At 43.5% G+C, this 14,007-nt stretch overlaps 1 protein-coding gene across 2 annotated transcripts in view; it reads right to left on the bottom strand.

The window, feature by feature from the left end:
* LOC125454822 (1-phosphatidylinositol 4,5-bisphosphate phosphodiesterase beta-1) overlaps positions 1–14,007 on the bottom strand; it is a 690,999-nt gene that overhangs the window by 240,309 nt on the left and 436,683 nt on the right. For both annotated transcript variants that reach the window (XM_059648337.1, XM_059648338.1), the window contains exon 5: positions 6,681–6,760. In XM_059648337.1, coding sequence (XP_059504320.1) covers positions 6,681–6,760 — 80 coding nt within the window. The remainder of the gene's footprint in view (positions 1–6,680; positions 6,761–14,007) is intronic.

Here is a 14,007-nt window from a genome sequence, read left to right on the forward strand (position 1 = left end):
TGGTGGTGTGAAATGACAGAGTCTTGGGTCATACAGCATGAGTCCTACTTTCCCGTGTTTGGCCCACATCTGTCTAAAACCTTTCCTATCTGTTGGTCTTGATATATCGGCCTTGGAGGGAGTACAGGGTAGTTTACAAGAATGATACCTGGACTTCAAGGATTAAGCTATGAGGTAAAATTCTACAAATTAGGCCTTTTTTCTCTAGAATTTAGAATTTAAAAGGTTAACAGGTTAACTGATCGAAGTCGTTGAGATATTAACAACAAAATTGAGGGTAGATAAAGATATAGGTTGAAGATTCTAGAACATGGGGGCATAGTCTGAAAATTAGGACCAGACCATTCAAGAGAGATGTTAAGAAGCACTTCTCTGCACAAAGGGTGGGAGATGTTTGGAACTTTCTTCCACAAATAGCGCCAGATGCTGGATCAGTTGTTAATTTTAAATCTGAGATAGATACATTTTTGTCAAATAAAGGCATTTAAGGGATAAGGTATATGGCTTAGGCCCATATTCCTCCAAACCTTTCCTATTCATGTAATTATCCAAATGTCTTTCAAACATTGTAACTGTACCTGCATCTACACTTCCTCTGGCAATTCATTCCACACACATAACACTCGGTGTAAAAAAGTTGCCCCTGATGTCCTTTCTAAATCTTTCTCCTCTCACCTTAAAAATGTGTCCCCAGCGTTGAATTCCCCAAGCCGAGTCAAAAGACACTTATCTACATCCCTCATAATTTTATAAGCCTCTATAAGGTCACACCCAACCTCCCACATTCCAGTGAAAAAAACCCTGGTTTTTCCAATCTATTTTTATATTTCAAACCCTCCATTCCTGGCAACATTCTTGTAAATCTTTCCAGTGAGGCAATTTGCAAAAATTTTGATTCAAGGGAAAACTGACACTACAACACTCTCCTCTCACATAGTATATATGTTAGATTTCTCCTTAAATTGGTATTCTTGCAAATTGTCCTAACGAGTGCAAGGCAAAAAGCTTTAATGAACTACAACTCAAAATTCAGTGGTACCAAATGACAAACTCTACAGTTCCTATCCCCCAAGTGAATTGGATGCATTTAGCATCTTGGGTATGCACCTCACATGCAATGTACGTATGATATAATTAGTACATAATTTCTGCAGTTGAGTGTGAAAGCCAATCCATGAAGTGTGCCTTCCACTGTATTGTGATGCTGAATGACGGCCACAAGGTCCCTTTCAGATTAAAAATGTGTCACAGAGGAAAGCGGCAGCAGTCATAATGGCAGTAAGAATTGTTGACTGGCATACTTCAGCAGTGTCATCAAGCAGATGCTGACTGTGGGTTGACTGGGACTACCCAATGGCAGCAGTGTTGTTCACTGTGATGGTATGGAGGAAGCACAGAACCACCTGCAGAGGCGATCCAGCAGTGACTGGTGCATTCAAGCCATTAGAGCACTGCAAAGTGGGAATTAGCCTGAAAAATTAATGGGAGTTTAATTCAGGAAAAATCAGGTCCAGGTCAAAGATTTCTTCAGGGTGTAGCTAGTTAGATTCAGAGCTGAATGCATTTGCAAATGCAATGTTGCCAAATATGAAGGACGCTAACGAAAATACAATTTAAGTGCTGCATTTATCATTGCTGTTCCCACCACAGGAGTCCTACAGACACTAAGAGTTTCAGTGGCACACATCTCACAATATTTTCATTCCACTTAGTTTTCTTTCAAATTCTAATCAAATATTATCACAGCAGTCTACAAAAAGGGCTAATTATATCTGTCAGTGTCAATCGCAATGCGCCTTGGCAGGAATAAACTTATTAATCAGCATCAAGAGCTCTAATGGAATTGCAATATTAAATCAGTGATTTAAACTATTGCTTCAAGGTGACAATTCTCCTGCAGTACAACTGTTGGAGTGGTCGCCAGCAACGGCTTAGCAATTGTGGTCTGGCAAGAGATCATTCAAACTATCCTGAGGAGGGGAATTTTATTTTTAAGTCAGCTTGCAAGCCTACATAGAGCAAAGTAGAGGGGGAAAGCACAACTTAGAGGGGACATGAGGCAAAGTGCTTTCACCAGGAGGGTGGTAAAGGATTTGAAACTGGGTAGTTGGGGTAGATAACCTCACAACCTTGGAAAAAGTTTGAGAATGAGCGTTTGAAGCGTTATAATGTGTGCGGGGCAAGTGTAAATTTGGTGCATTTTTGGCAGCAATCTCGGTAGGCCTTTCTAGACTGTGTGATTCTATGATGTGGAGGTGCTGGCATTGGACTGGGGGTGGACAAGGTCAGAAATCACATGACACCAGGTTATAGTCCAACAGGTTTATTTGAAAACACAAGCTTTTGAAGTAAAGTTACCTGACGAAGGAGTAGCTCTCTGAAAGCTTGTAATTTCAAATCAACCTGCTGGACTATAACCTGGTGTTGCGTGACTTCTGACCATATGATTAGATTAGATTAGATTAGATTATATTAGATTCCCTACAGTGTGGAAACAGGCCCTTCGGCCCAGCAAGTCCACACCGCCCTTTGAAGCATCCCAACCAGGCCCATCCCCCTATAACCGACACACCCCTGAACACTACGGGCAATTTAGCATGGCCAATCCACCTAGCCTGCACATCTTTGGACTGTGGAAGGAAACAGGAGCACCTGGAGGAAACCCATGCAGACACAGGGAGAATGTGCAAACTCCACACAGACAGTCACCCGAGGCAGGAATCAAACCCGGGTCTCCGGCGCTGTGAGGCTGCAGATTCTTGATATTGATTGATATATTCATCTTCCAGTTCTCATCACAGGACATGTTATTCAGTTATGGGCAAAGTACTACAAATGGAGTTAAGACCATTACTTTAGTTGCAGTTAGGTGAGGAGAAAGGCTAATGCTGATAAATTTACAGAGCTCCAACGGCTTCAAGTCTTACTGGGCTTTGTCTGTGTTTTACAACACTGTTCCTGCCTCCCTTATGTTTTAGGCTTACTATGTCTAATTTCTTGTCCAACTGGTGCAATTTATTTCTTCATTCCAAAGAGAAACCTTATAAAGGATTCAAATGTGCTCACATTGATAAATGTTCCTGGCTGCCCTGACTACATTACTCTTATACAGAGCCATCAGTCACCTTTTCAGTCACAAGCCATGATTTTAACATGATCTTTTGCTTACCTTAACCCTCTCTTGTTTGGTAGTGACTTGGAAGCAAAGACTTATTCCAAAGTTCTGTGAATTGTCCCTTATTACTCTACAGCCATTGGAAATACGCCATGAGTCTCTTAACAAAGCTGTCTTTGGCAGGCTGCATCCTCATCTCTGTTGGTCTGATCAAACTACAGCTTGAGAACATAAGAACTAGGAGCAGGAGAAGGCAATTCAGCCCCAAGAGGTTGCTCCACCATTTAATACTATCAAGGCTTATCTCCTTAGAGTGTCAAATGCACTTTCCTGCCCACACTCTGTAAGCCTTCAACTGGGTACTAACTAAAAATCTGTCTGTTTTCTCCTTAAATTTACTGAATGTCCCAGCATCCATCACACTCTAGGGTAGTGAATTCCACAGATTCACAGCCCTTTGCCCCTAATCTCTGTTTTTTATCCTAAAATGGTGATCTCTTGTTCCACATTGCCCCACAAAAGGAAACATCCTCTCTATGTCAACAACGGCAGACCCATTTTGCATCTTATGTACCTCAATTAGATCTCCTCCCATTCTTCCACACTCCAGAGAACACTGGCCAAAGCCACTCAATCTCTCTTCATAAGGCAATTTCTGGATTTAATCAAATGAATCTCCTCTGAACTGCTTCCAATGTAACAACATGCCTCCCCAGGTAAGTGGGCCAAAGTTGCACACAATATTCCAGGTATAGTCTCACTAATGCGTTGTACAGTTGAGGTCCAGCAACACTTCCTTACTTTTATACTCCATTCCTTTAGCAATATATATCAAAATGCCGTTTACTTTGCATACGAAATATCTGCAGTTCATGCATGAAGACACCCAAATTCCTCTGTACTGAAGCACTTTGAAGTTTCTTGCCATTTAGATAATAAGTAGCTTTTCTATTCCTCTGACGAAAATAGATAAGCCCACACCTATCCATCTTAACTTCATTTGTCAAATTTTGGTCCATTCACCGAACTATCTGTATCCATTTATAAATTTCTTATTTCTCCTTTGCAGCTTACGTTCCCTCTTACTTTAGCATCATCTACAAATTTTGGTGGAGCACTTTCTGTCTCTGAATCCAAATAGACAGCGTAGATTAATTAGTATAAACTGTAAATAGCTTGGGCCTGGGAAGTGAACTCTGTTACCTCACCAATCATATCTTGCCAAACAGCAAAAGACTTATTTATCCTGACTCTGTTTTCTGATGGTTAGCCAATCCTCTACCCAAGTTAACATATTTCCCCTAGCCCCACGTGATCTCAGTTCAGTGCTTTTTTTTGTCAAATATGATTTGCAGGAATTTTTAAGATAGTTTTCTCCCAGTTAATCCACGTATAGCAATAGCACAATGAATGTGAAAACCCACTCTTGCTTCAAGACTGACCCAGAGTCAAGATTAAAACAACCTTTCATGAAATGGACTGCTTGAATCATAGTTTTTCTTATTCACTGGGGAATCTGATTAAATGGGGGTGAAGTTTCCAAAAATGTGGGGCAAAAAGGAACCTGAAAGGTTTGAGCTTTGCTGGTGGTCATATTGATGTTTGAACAGCGGGTTTAGTGGCGGTGGCTACTAAACTGGGAGGTAGGTCAACTGGGATAATACCTCCTTTCAAATGCAAAAGTATAAGATTGCCACCAATCCTTAGCCAAGATAAGCCTTGCTTGGCACAGCCCCACAGTCATAATCTTTACCATCTCTGGACCAATTATTTTGTGTCTGTTAGCCCTGTCACATGTAATGTGTCAAACTGAAATGCTCTATTAGAATCACAGAGATGTACAGCATGGAAACAGGCCCTTCGGTCCTAAACGTCCATGCCAAACAGCTATCTTACATAAATCCAGTTCCATACGCCAGCACTTGTCCCATGTCCCTCTAATGCGAGGTGATGCATTTTGGAAGGTTGAATTTGAAAGCTGAGTACAGGATTAAGGATAGGATTCTTGGCAGCGTGGAGGAACAGAGGGATCTTGGTGTGCAGATACATAGATCCTTTAAAATGGCCACCCAAGTGGACAGGGTTGTTAAGAAAGCATATGGTGTTTTGGCTTTCATTAACAGGGGGATTGAGTTTAAGAGTCGTGAGATCTTGTTGCAGCTCTATAAAACTTTGGTTAGACCGCACTTGGAATACTGCGTCCAGTTCTGGGCGCCCAATTATAGGAAAGATGTGGATGCTTTGAAGAGGGTTCAGAGGAGGTTTACCAGGATGCTGCCTGGACTGGAGGGCTTATCTTATGAAGAGAGGCTGACTGAGCTCGGTCTCTTTTCATTGGAGAAAAGGAGGAGGAGAGGGGACCTAATTGAGGTATACAAGATAATGAGAGGCATAGATAGAGTTGATAGCCAGAGACTATTTCCCAGGGCAGAAATGGCTAGCACGAGGGGTCATAGTTTCAAGCTGGTTGGTGGAAAGTATAGAGGGGATGTCAGAGGCAGGTTCTTTACGCAGAGAGTTGTGAGAGCATGAAATGCGTTGCCAGAAGCAGTTGTGGAAGCAAGGTCATTGGGGTCATTTAAGAGACTGCTGGACATGTATATGGTCACAGAAATTTGAGGGTGCATACATGAGGATCAATGGTCGGCACAACATTGTGGGCTGAAGGGCCTGTTCTGTGCTGTACTGTTCTATGTTCTATGTTCTAAATCCCTCCTATTCATGTACACATCCAGATGACTTTTAAATGTTGAAATCGTATTAGCCTCCACCACTTCCTCTGGCAGCTCATTCCATACACACATCACCCTCTGCATGAAAAAGCTACCCCTGCGTCCCTTGTAAATCTTCCCCCTCTCACCTTAAACCTACGCCCTTCTACTTTTGGACTCCCACGCCCCGGGGAACATACCCTGTCTTTCAACCATCTAAATTGCCCATAGTGTTCAGGGGTGTGTGGGTTATAGGGGGATGGGTCTGGGTGGGATGCTTCAAGGGGCAGTGTGCATTTGTTGGGCCGAAGGGCCTGTTTCCACGCTGTAGGGAATCTAATCTAATCTAATCTAATCAAATATTCCAGGAATTACATGGCGCTGTTTGAGGTGACTGGTAAACTTTTCACTGTACTCAATCGGCAATAAAGTTAAGAACCAAAAGAACTGCGGATGCTGTAAATAAGGAACAAAAACAAAGTTGCTGGAAAAGCTCAGCAGGTCTAGCAGCATCTGTGGAGGAGAAAATAGAGTTAACGCTTCGGGTCCAGTGACCCCAAGAAACCTAACAGCCACTAATCTAGAAAACGAAGACACCAAATTGGCAGACATGAAATCAATGAAGGGAGGAAGTGTAAAGGCTGGCAACATGTTTACTGCTGTCACACAATGCCAAAATCTACAATCCTGAATTTAGTCTGTGAGATGGATTGACCTAAATCCTACGGTACTGATTCGCTTGTAGGAATAACGGTACAACAATTTTACAGTTGTGATGTTGGCAGTGTTTCAGAAAATATTGAAACCAGTGAAACACAAGCAGTAGAAGTAAAAAGGACAATGATCAAACTTACACTTTGTGCAACAGAGTGTCTCTTGATCTGTTCTGTGCTAGCAGGTTAGTGGCCAGGCTGAATAATGCATCAGTCCATTCCTGGAAAGACAAGCAGGGGAGAGTATTTTCTGAGTGTTAGCAGCTCTCGGGCTAATTTTAGAAGATGACAGAACCACAGAATCATACAGTAGAGAGGAGGCCCTTCAGCCCATTAAGCCTTCCCCGACAGATAATTACTTGAAATCTACATTAGTCCCACAGACTTGAAAACATTACATCCTTTAAACCACCCACACTGTCATGGAGACCAAGATACGTTGTCTTACATATCAAATTATGGTAAACTAGAAAGAAAATCCTGACTTCCCCACTCCACAAAAAGATCCCACAGGCAGTCTCCTTTTACACAATATCAACACTTCCTGCTGAAGTAAAAGTGGAAGTTATAAAGTTATTGAAATATTTAAAACCATTCTACTGAAGTGTGTTTAAACTGAAAATGGGGTGCTGTTCTATGTCATCAGTGAGAGTAACATAACCAGAAGTTTTTTCCTCTCCCCTGCGTCCCACCAAAGTACTTGTATAGATATGTGTCTCTCTCCCTTTGTTCTGTTCTTTCTTACATGCTGTTCATCAGTTCCAAAGCAGAATCACCACAAACATTAATTATCTCCTTTCTCTCAGACACTGACTGGCCTCCTCAGTGTTTCCAGCATTTCTTGTTTTGATTTAAGTGCCACGAAGAAGGTTACTGCCGCTCTGGGTTTAACAGCCTTTCTAAAGATTGAACATCTCAGCAAATGTGCAATCAGTCATTTGTCTCTCTCTTCAATTAAAATAAACACGCAGTTTCACTGTTTATAATAAAATAAACTACATTTTATCTCAATGCATTTTTTTGGTAACGTTACAATCAACCCCTCTCTTGCTCTTCCCCAAACGTCTGACTGAGATCAAAGACTGTTCTCAAGACATATTATGGTCTAACACCAAAGTTATATGAATTTTAGGCTATATTTTCCATCCAATTTTCTCCTCTCACCTCCTGAAGGACTAACTATTTGAGTGCAGAAGAGTTCATGCTCCTGGGGAGTTATCATTAATTTATGTGTGGCTTTATACACACATCCACCAGTTTGGGTTCAAGACAGACTGCTGGCAGAGGGCAAGGTCAGAAGCTGTCTTCTGGCTTCATCTTTACCGTAACTCTGTTCATCAATTATTAAGACTAGATACTGCAATGCACGGTATTTCAAATTTATACTTGAGTCTAATCTCACAGTCATTTAACAAAAGAATTATTCTAAAAATATCTACTGCTTGATGTTAATTAGTCCGCTCCACATTTCTTTCTTTCCTCTCCTCTTTTTTAACTCCACCCTCCCTGTGTTATTTATGCCCAGTGGGAAGCAGCTCCGTGACATCATCACACGGTAGCTCCGGGGTCCTGAACTCAACAACCATGGAACTGGAACAGCTCAGTAAACACTGCAGCGACAAAAAGAGGACTTGGAAGTCTGTGGAGAGTAACTTGCTTGCAGGCTCCCTGCAAGACACAAGTCAGGGGTATGACAGTATGTTCCCCATTTACTCGGATTAGTGCAGCTTCAACAACACTTGAGGAACTTGACACCATTCAGAAGGAAGGAGCCCGCTTGCTTGGCATCGTCAATCTCCCCACCACTGGTGAGTAGTGATAGCAGTGTGTACCACCTGCAAGATTCATTGCTGAAACTCACCAAGGCTCCTTCAAAAACACCTCTGAAATACATGACCCAAGCACAAGGGCAGCAGACACATGGTAAGGTCACCACAAATAAATTATTCTCCCAATCGCATACCATCCTGACTTAGAATGGCGTCACTGTTCTTTTAGTGTTGCTGGATCAGAAGACAGGACCAAGCTTCCTGACAGCATTGTGAGCGTACTACACCTTACTGACTGGTGCAGTTCAAGAACGGGGTTCATCACCAATTTTGAGAGGAAAATTAGGAATTGCAAAAAGGTCAGCCAGGTGGATCTCACAGAATATGTGTTCCTTGATTGGGGCTGTTAATCCGGTCCAATCAGGGAACCCTGGCTGATCGGTAAGAACAGGAGTGTCAGACTTCCTGTTCACTCCAAGAGCCAGCTCTAACCTAGCTGGTCAGAGCCCATGGATTACGCTCGTGTAAATAATGGGTGACCTGGTGATGGGATACTGGCCTCGGTGGACTTATTTCAGTGGCGAAGAGAGAACAGCACGCTCCTGAAGAAATTTACATGCAACAGTCATGTTTGAGTTGGGGGTAAACATTTTTGGCATCATGCCATTCTTTGGAAGCTTGACTTGCTCAATCCTGCCATCGAAGACAAGGTTCGGTATGTGGAAAGAATGCATTTTCTTCTGAGCAAATGACATCGGGGCAGATGAAAAGCAGTAAGTAATTCTCCTGACAAATTGTGGATGCACAGTCTTCTTTGGCTATTAGGAGCCTAACTTTCCCTGAAGCACCAGATACTAAAACCTTTCAAGAGTTGGCACATTTAGTTAAGGGATATTACAACACCAAGCCTCCTCTAATTCTGAGATGCTATTGGTTTTACGCAGCTATTCAGAAACCAGCAGAATTCATATTGGGATTTTTGATGAGGATAAGATGACTGGCAGAGGTATGTAACTTTGCTTTAACTCTTAATGAGATGCTGAGACACTGTTTTGGATGTGGGATCAATGATGTAACCATGCAAAAGCACCTACAAGCTGAAGATCTACTGGAATTCAAACAGGCACTGCAACTGACTTTATCATTGGAAAGTGTGGCAAGTGGAGCATATAAGTTACAGGATATTCCGATCTAAGTGGAAACTCTCACCAGGCCAGCCGAGCTTGGAGAACACTTGGGTGAAGACAATTGCATACCCTGAACAGAGGGATTCTAAGTCAGCCCACAACAAAACCCCAAAACAAAGCAAAGCCTTGGCCAAACGTTAACATTTTCCTCAAGACCTGGGGTGGCACGCCATTGCAGTTATTACTGGTACGTGGTATGAACACAGCAAGAGAGTTCCACAAGGCCTGTATTGATGAAGAGAGCTCACTGAAGGCTGTTATCCAGGAGAGTGCACACCCTTGGAAATCCACTTACATCTGGTTTGGAACAGTGAAATTGTTTGGCAACATCCAAATCAGAACCAATCAAAATAAATATCTGGTTCAATGGTCACCCAGTTGTAATGGAGGTTTGTATCGGTGTGATCATTCCAGTGATCATGGACCCAGTCTTTAACAAAATTTGATCTGTACTCCAACACTTAAGTTTACGCAAGACCTTGGCTAGACTGTGAACCCATAGGGGGGAACGTTTACAGTTGAAGCGTACACCTTTGGTCGTGGTCTTGTATGAGAAGCAACTGGTATGCTTCCCATTGATTACAGTGAAAGGATCAGGCCCAGGCTTGATGGGGTGAAACTGGCTGAGAGACTCTGGGTGCAAAAAAGATCTGGTCCTTGCAAAACTGAAACCAAAGGGAAATCACAACCAGAACTGAAGCCTTTTTGGATCTGGAGAAACCAGGTCACAGTAAGGGATGGCGTATCATTACAGGGAGCAAGAATTATTGTCCCGAGCAAAGGTCGCTGCCAGACACTGGCTGAACTCTACCAGGATCATCCAGCAGTTTCCAAAATGAAGATGTTGGTAGGAAGTTATGTCTGGTGGCCATTATTGGAAGCAGACATAGCCACATTGGTGGGGCAATGCCCACAGTGACAACAAGGACAAAACTTACAGCCAGCAGATCCCTGACATTCCTGGAGATGGCTAGAAAAACCCTAGGCTTAGTTGCATGTTGACACTGCAGGACCTTTCATGGGCTCAATGTTCTTAGTCATAGTGGATGCCCAAATCAAAGTGGCTGGACATGCACAGAGTTCAGTTGCCAAACATGGGGATGACAATAGAAAAACTGCATGCATCTTTTGCACTACATAGACTCCTGGAAGTGCTGATCACAGATGACGGGTCATCAGTGGGGAATCAGAATTTCCAAATGTTGAATGGTGTTCAACATATATAGCCAGTTCCATATCATCCATTATCCAATGGACTGGCAGGAACAACGGTCCAAACTTTGAAGACTGGCTTAAAGAAACAGCCTACAGCTTCATTAAATAGTGAACTATCCTGGTGCCGATTTGCTCAAAGGACCACCTCTCATGCAACTACAGAGAGAACGCCAGCAGAGTTGCTCACGGGGAGAAGACAGCGCATCTTCCCAGAGCTTGGTGGGTTGCGAGGGGTGGGGTTTGTGAAACGGCATCAGGAACGTCAATGTTGGACAAAAGACTCTGCGAAGCGAGAGAGATTGTTTACTTTGAGGGCAAAGTTTGGTGCAGGAACCATGGGAATGCATGGGTAGGGGGCAGGGTCGACGTGAGGTCAGGAGTCCAGTGATGTGTAAAGTTCAGGCAGGTGTGACAGTCCTGAAGAAGCAAGCGGACCGCATGAAAGCTGCAAACTCGCAAACCATGCAGGGGTAAAACATGCGCGGCTGCTCAACAGTTTTTCTAACTGTTCCAGAACCCGTGTGTTCTCTCCTTATAGCGAGCCTAGAAGAAAGCTCAGAATCTGATAATGGGCACAGCAGATACCGCCACCTCGACACCTTTGCTGCCTGAAGAGGAAAACAAATTTCTTCTGAGACACGCTGGGCGCGAGAGATGAGCTCCTACATGTTACTTGCCATCCATAGGAGAGGCAGAGTTGGAGGAACCAGCTTATGTCCTGGAATCCGAGCAGGATGGGATGTAGTGATTGTAACAAGGTCACAAGGTGGACATCGGCAAACATGCATTCCCTGATTGGACCAGAATAACAGTCCCAATCAGAGAGCCCTGGCTGATAGAGGGAAACAGGAGTGTCAGGCATCCCCTGTTCACTTTGAGGAAGCTCGATCAGAGTCAAGGAGTCTCCACAGGTAAATAAAGGGTAGCTTGGTGACAAGATACTCAGCTCTGTGGAGCTATTTCAGCAACAAAGCCCACTAAAAAAACAAATCACAGCTGGGCTCAGTCCTCTCCTTGACCAGCATCTTCAAATTTACCAGCAGGAGGTCACTGCGATACTGATGATTTACATTCTGTATGGAGCCTAAGTACTGAAGTTGATTCGAAACTCCTCGGCCAAGATCAGATTATTTAATGCAAGACAGATTAAATCTGGAACCCAATATGGTGTTGTCCTGTACAGACAGTGCATTTACTGATCGTGTCAGCCATCAGGAGAAATGAATTTTTCCCAGATTTTAAAGCTGTAGTTAGTAGCTTCCTCATTGGCGCACTGGGCAAATCTCCAGAGCCCAGCCAACACTGGTCACTCGTGACTCCCTTATTGGCCTGCACTAAAGTGGCTCATCTCAGAGCAGGCATCAACAGGGTGATAGTGGTTGAAGTCAAGTGGCCCTTGTGGTCCCATGAAACACCTTGCGTTCTCACTCATGCTCCACTATTGGAGACGGCTTGTGTGGGTATCAGATCAGAACTGGCTCAGCCTCAACTCTCAGCCATATGTTCCTCCAATAACTAACTAGGGCCCTTCATTGACTGCACTTGCTGGGCTGTAACCAGGCATGGATTCTGAGGTGAAGAGCTGGGCAAATTGACAGGTGACTGTCTGTGTGGAGTTTGCACGTTCTCCCCATGTCTGTGTGAGGGTTTGCCCCGGTTTCCACCCACAGCTCAAAGGTGTGCATGCTAGGTGCATTAGTCGTGCTAAATTGTTGAGGGATAGGTAACTAAGTGGATTAGCCCCAGGAAATACAGGGATAGGTAGGAGGTGGATGTGGATGGGATGCCCTTCAGAGGGTCGGTTTTGACCCGATGGGCCGACTGGCCTACCACCATACTTTAGGGATCCTATTCTATTAGAACAATAGGGGTTTTAGCAAAGTTCTTCACTTGAGCGTAGAACAGTGAACTGCTAGAAAATAACTTGCCAGGGAGTTAAGAACAAAGCATCAGAATTCTTTGAGTTCTTTCTGTTGCCTCCGAAACATTAAGCAATTATGATACGACATAAGTAATTGTCTGATCACAATTGTCAACACTGAATCTGTTGAATAGCTCTGTAACAAACTAGTGCAGAATGCCGAATGCAAGAACTCGAAGCATTGTATTCGGTGCAAATCATTTAGTTAGCCACTCCAACAGATACTAGCTGAAGTCAAGCTTGCATTTTATGTATTGGTTGCCTTCAATTTCCAATCTTTAAATAGCTCCCAATCTATACTGAAGTGCTGCCAACGTTCCAATTACTTACAGCTCATTACTTTCAAGATAGTGCTTAAAAAGTCTTGTCAAACTTTTACAATAACCAAGTTCGGATAAAATTCCCAGCTTATGACGGGGTCGCCTGGGAATTGGAGATTTAATTTAGGCCTATAGATGGTCACACACATCAATGCTCACAAATGAACCGATTCAGCGGTTTATCTCTCCACTAATAATACGCCAGAGTGACGTGGGGGTTGTATGTGCAAAATCTGACTCAGCACTACTAGATTGGCAACAAAACTGACGTCTTTGGGGAAAGGAAAGCCCAAGACTTTTGCGACGTCGGTTATCAACTTAACGGAGCCAAAGCGATTCAAACTGGGGGTACATGCATCAATACACCAAAACCACTGATTTGCGACCACGTCATTGGCTGGTCACTTCGAAAAATATGGTAGCCAGCCACCATTCTCAAGGTACCCATTAGTTGGCAGGCTGGAGGAAACTTACGCTCTGGTATCTACTGGAAGGCAGATCTAGCTGACAGTTGGGAAAACCAGTGGCATAAGCCACTGTCCGGACCACTGAGGTCAGCGCCTGACAATCGGAGAAGGTCGGAGTGGTGCAGTAAGGACGCCAGGAGGGACAGAGCGAAGGTAAGGTGAAGAAATGGTGTAGAGGAGTGTGAGGAGGTATAAACAACATGCTTCTTTTAGGTACTGAGGTGTATTGAGGGAGCTGCGGGGAGGAGACAAGGAGCACACCTCTTGCTCTTGACCCACAAGAAGTGCTCAAAAACCAAATATTTGCACCACCCATTAGCTGCTGGCTCACCTGAGCAATGGGACACTCAGTCTGCATCGACTAAATTTAAATTGACAAAACAGACTGTGGCTCACAACTTCAAAAAAATGTTATACTGAAAGGGCTACACCTCCAAAAGGAGTTATTCAACTCTTCCAAACCCTTTGGGCTTAGGCTGGCTAGGACTGAGCTCACATTTTTACTAAGTTAATACTGTCTCATATCCCCACCACTAAAAACCCCTGACTGTCTCCAAACCTTTTTTCAAATGTTAATTTTTAAATTGCA

This window comes from Stegostoma tigrinum, chromosome 9, assembly GCF_030684315.1.
Source record: "Stegostoma tigrinum isolate sSteTig4 chromosome 9, sSteTig4.hap1, whole genome shotgun sequence".
Lineage (NCBI taxonomy): Eukaryota > Metazoa > Chordata > Chondrichthyes > Orectolobiformes > Stegostomatidae > Stegostoma > Stegostoma tigrinum.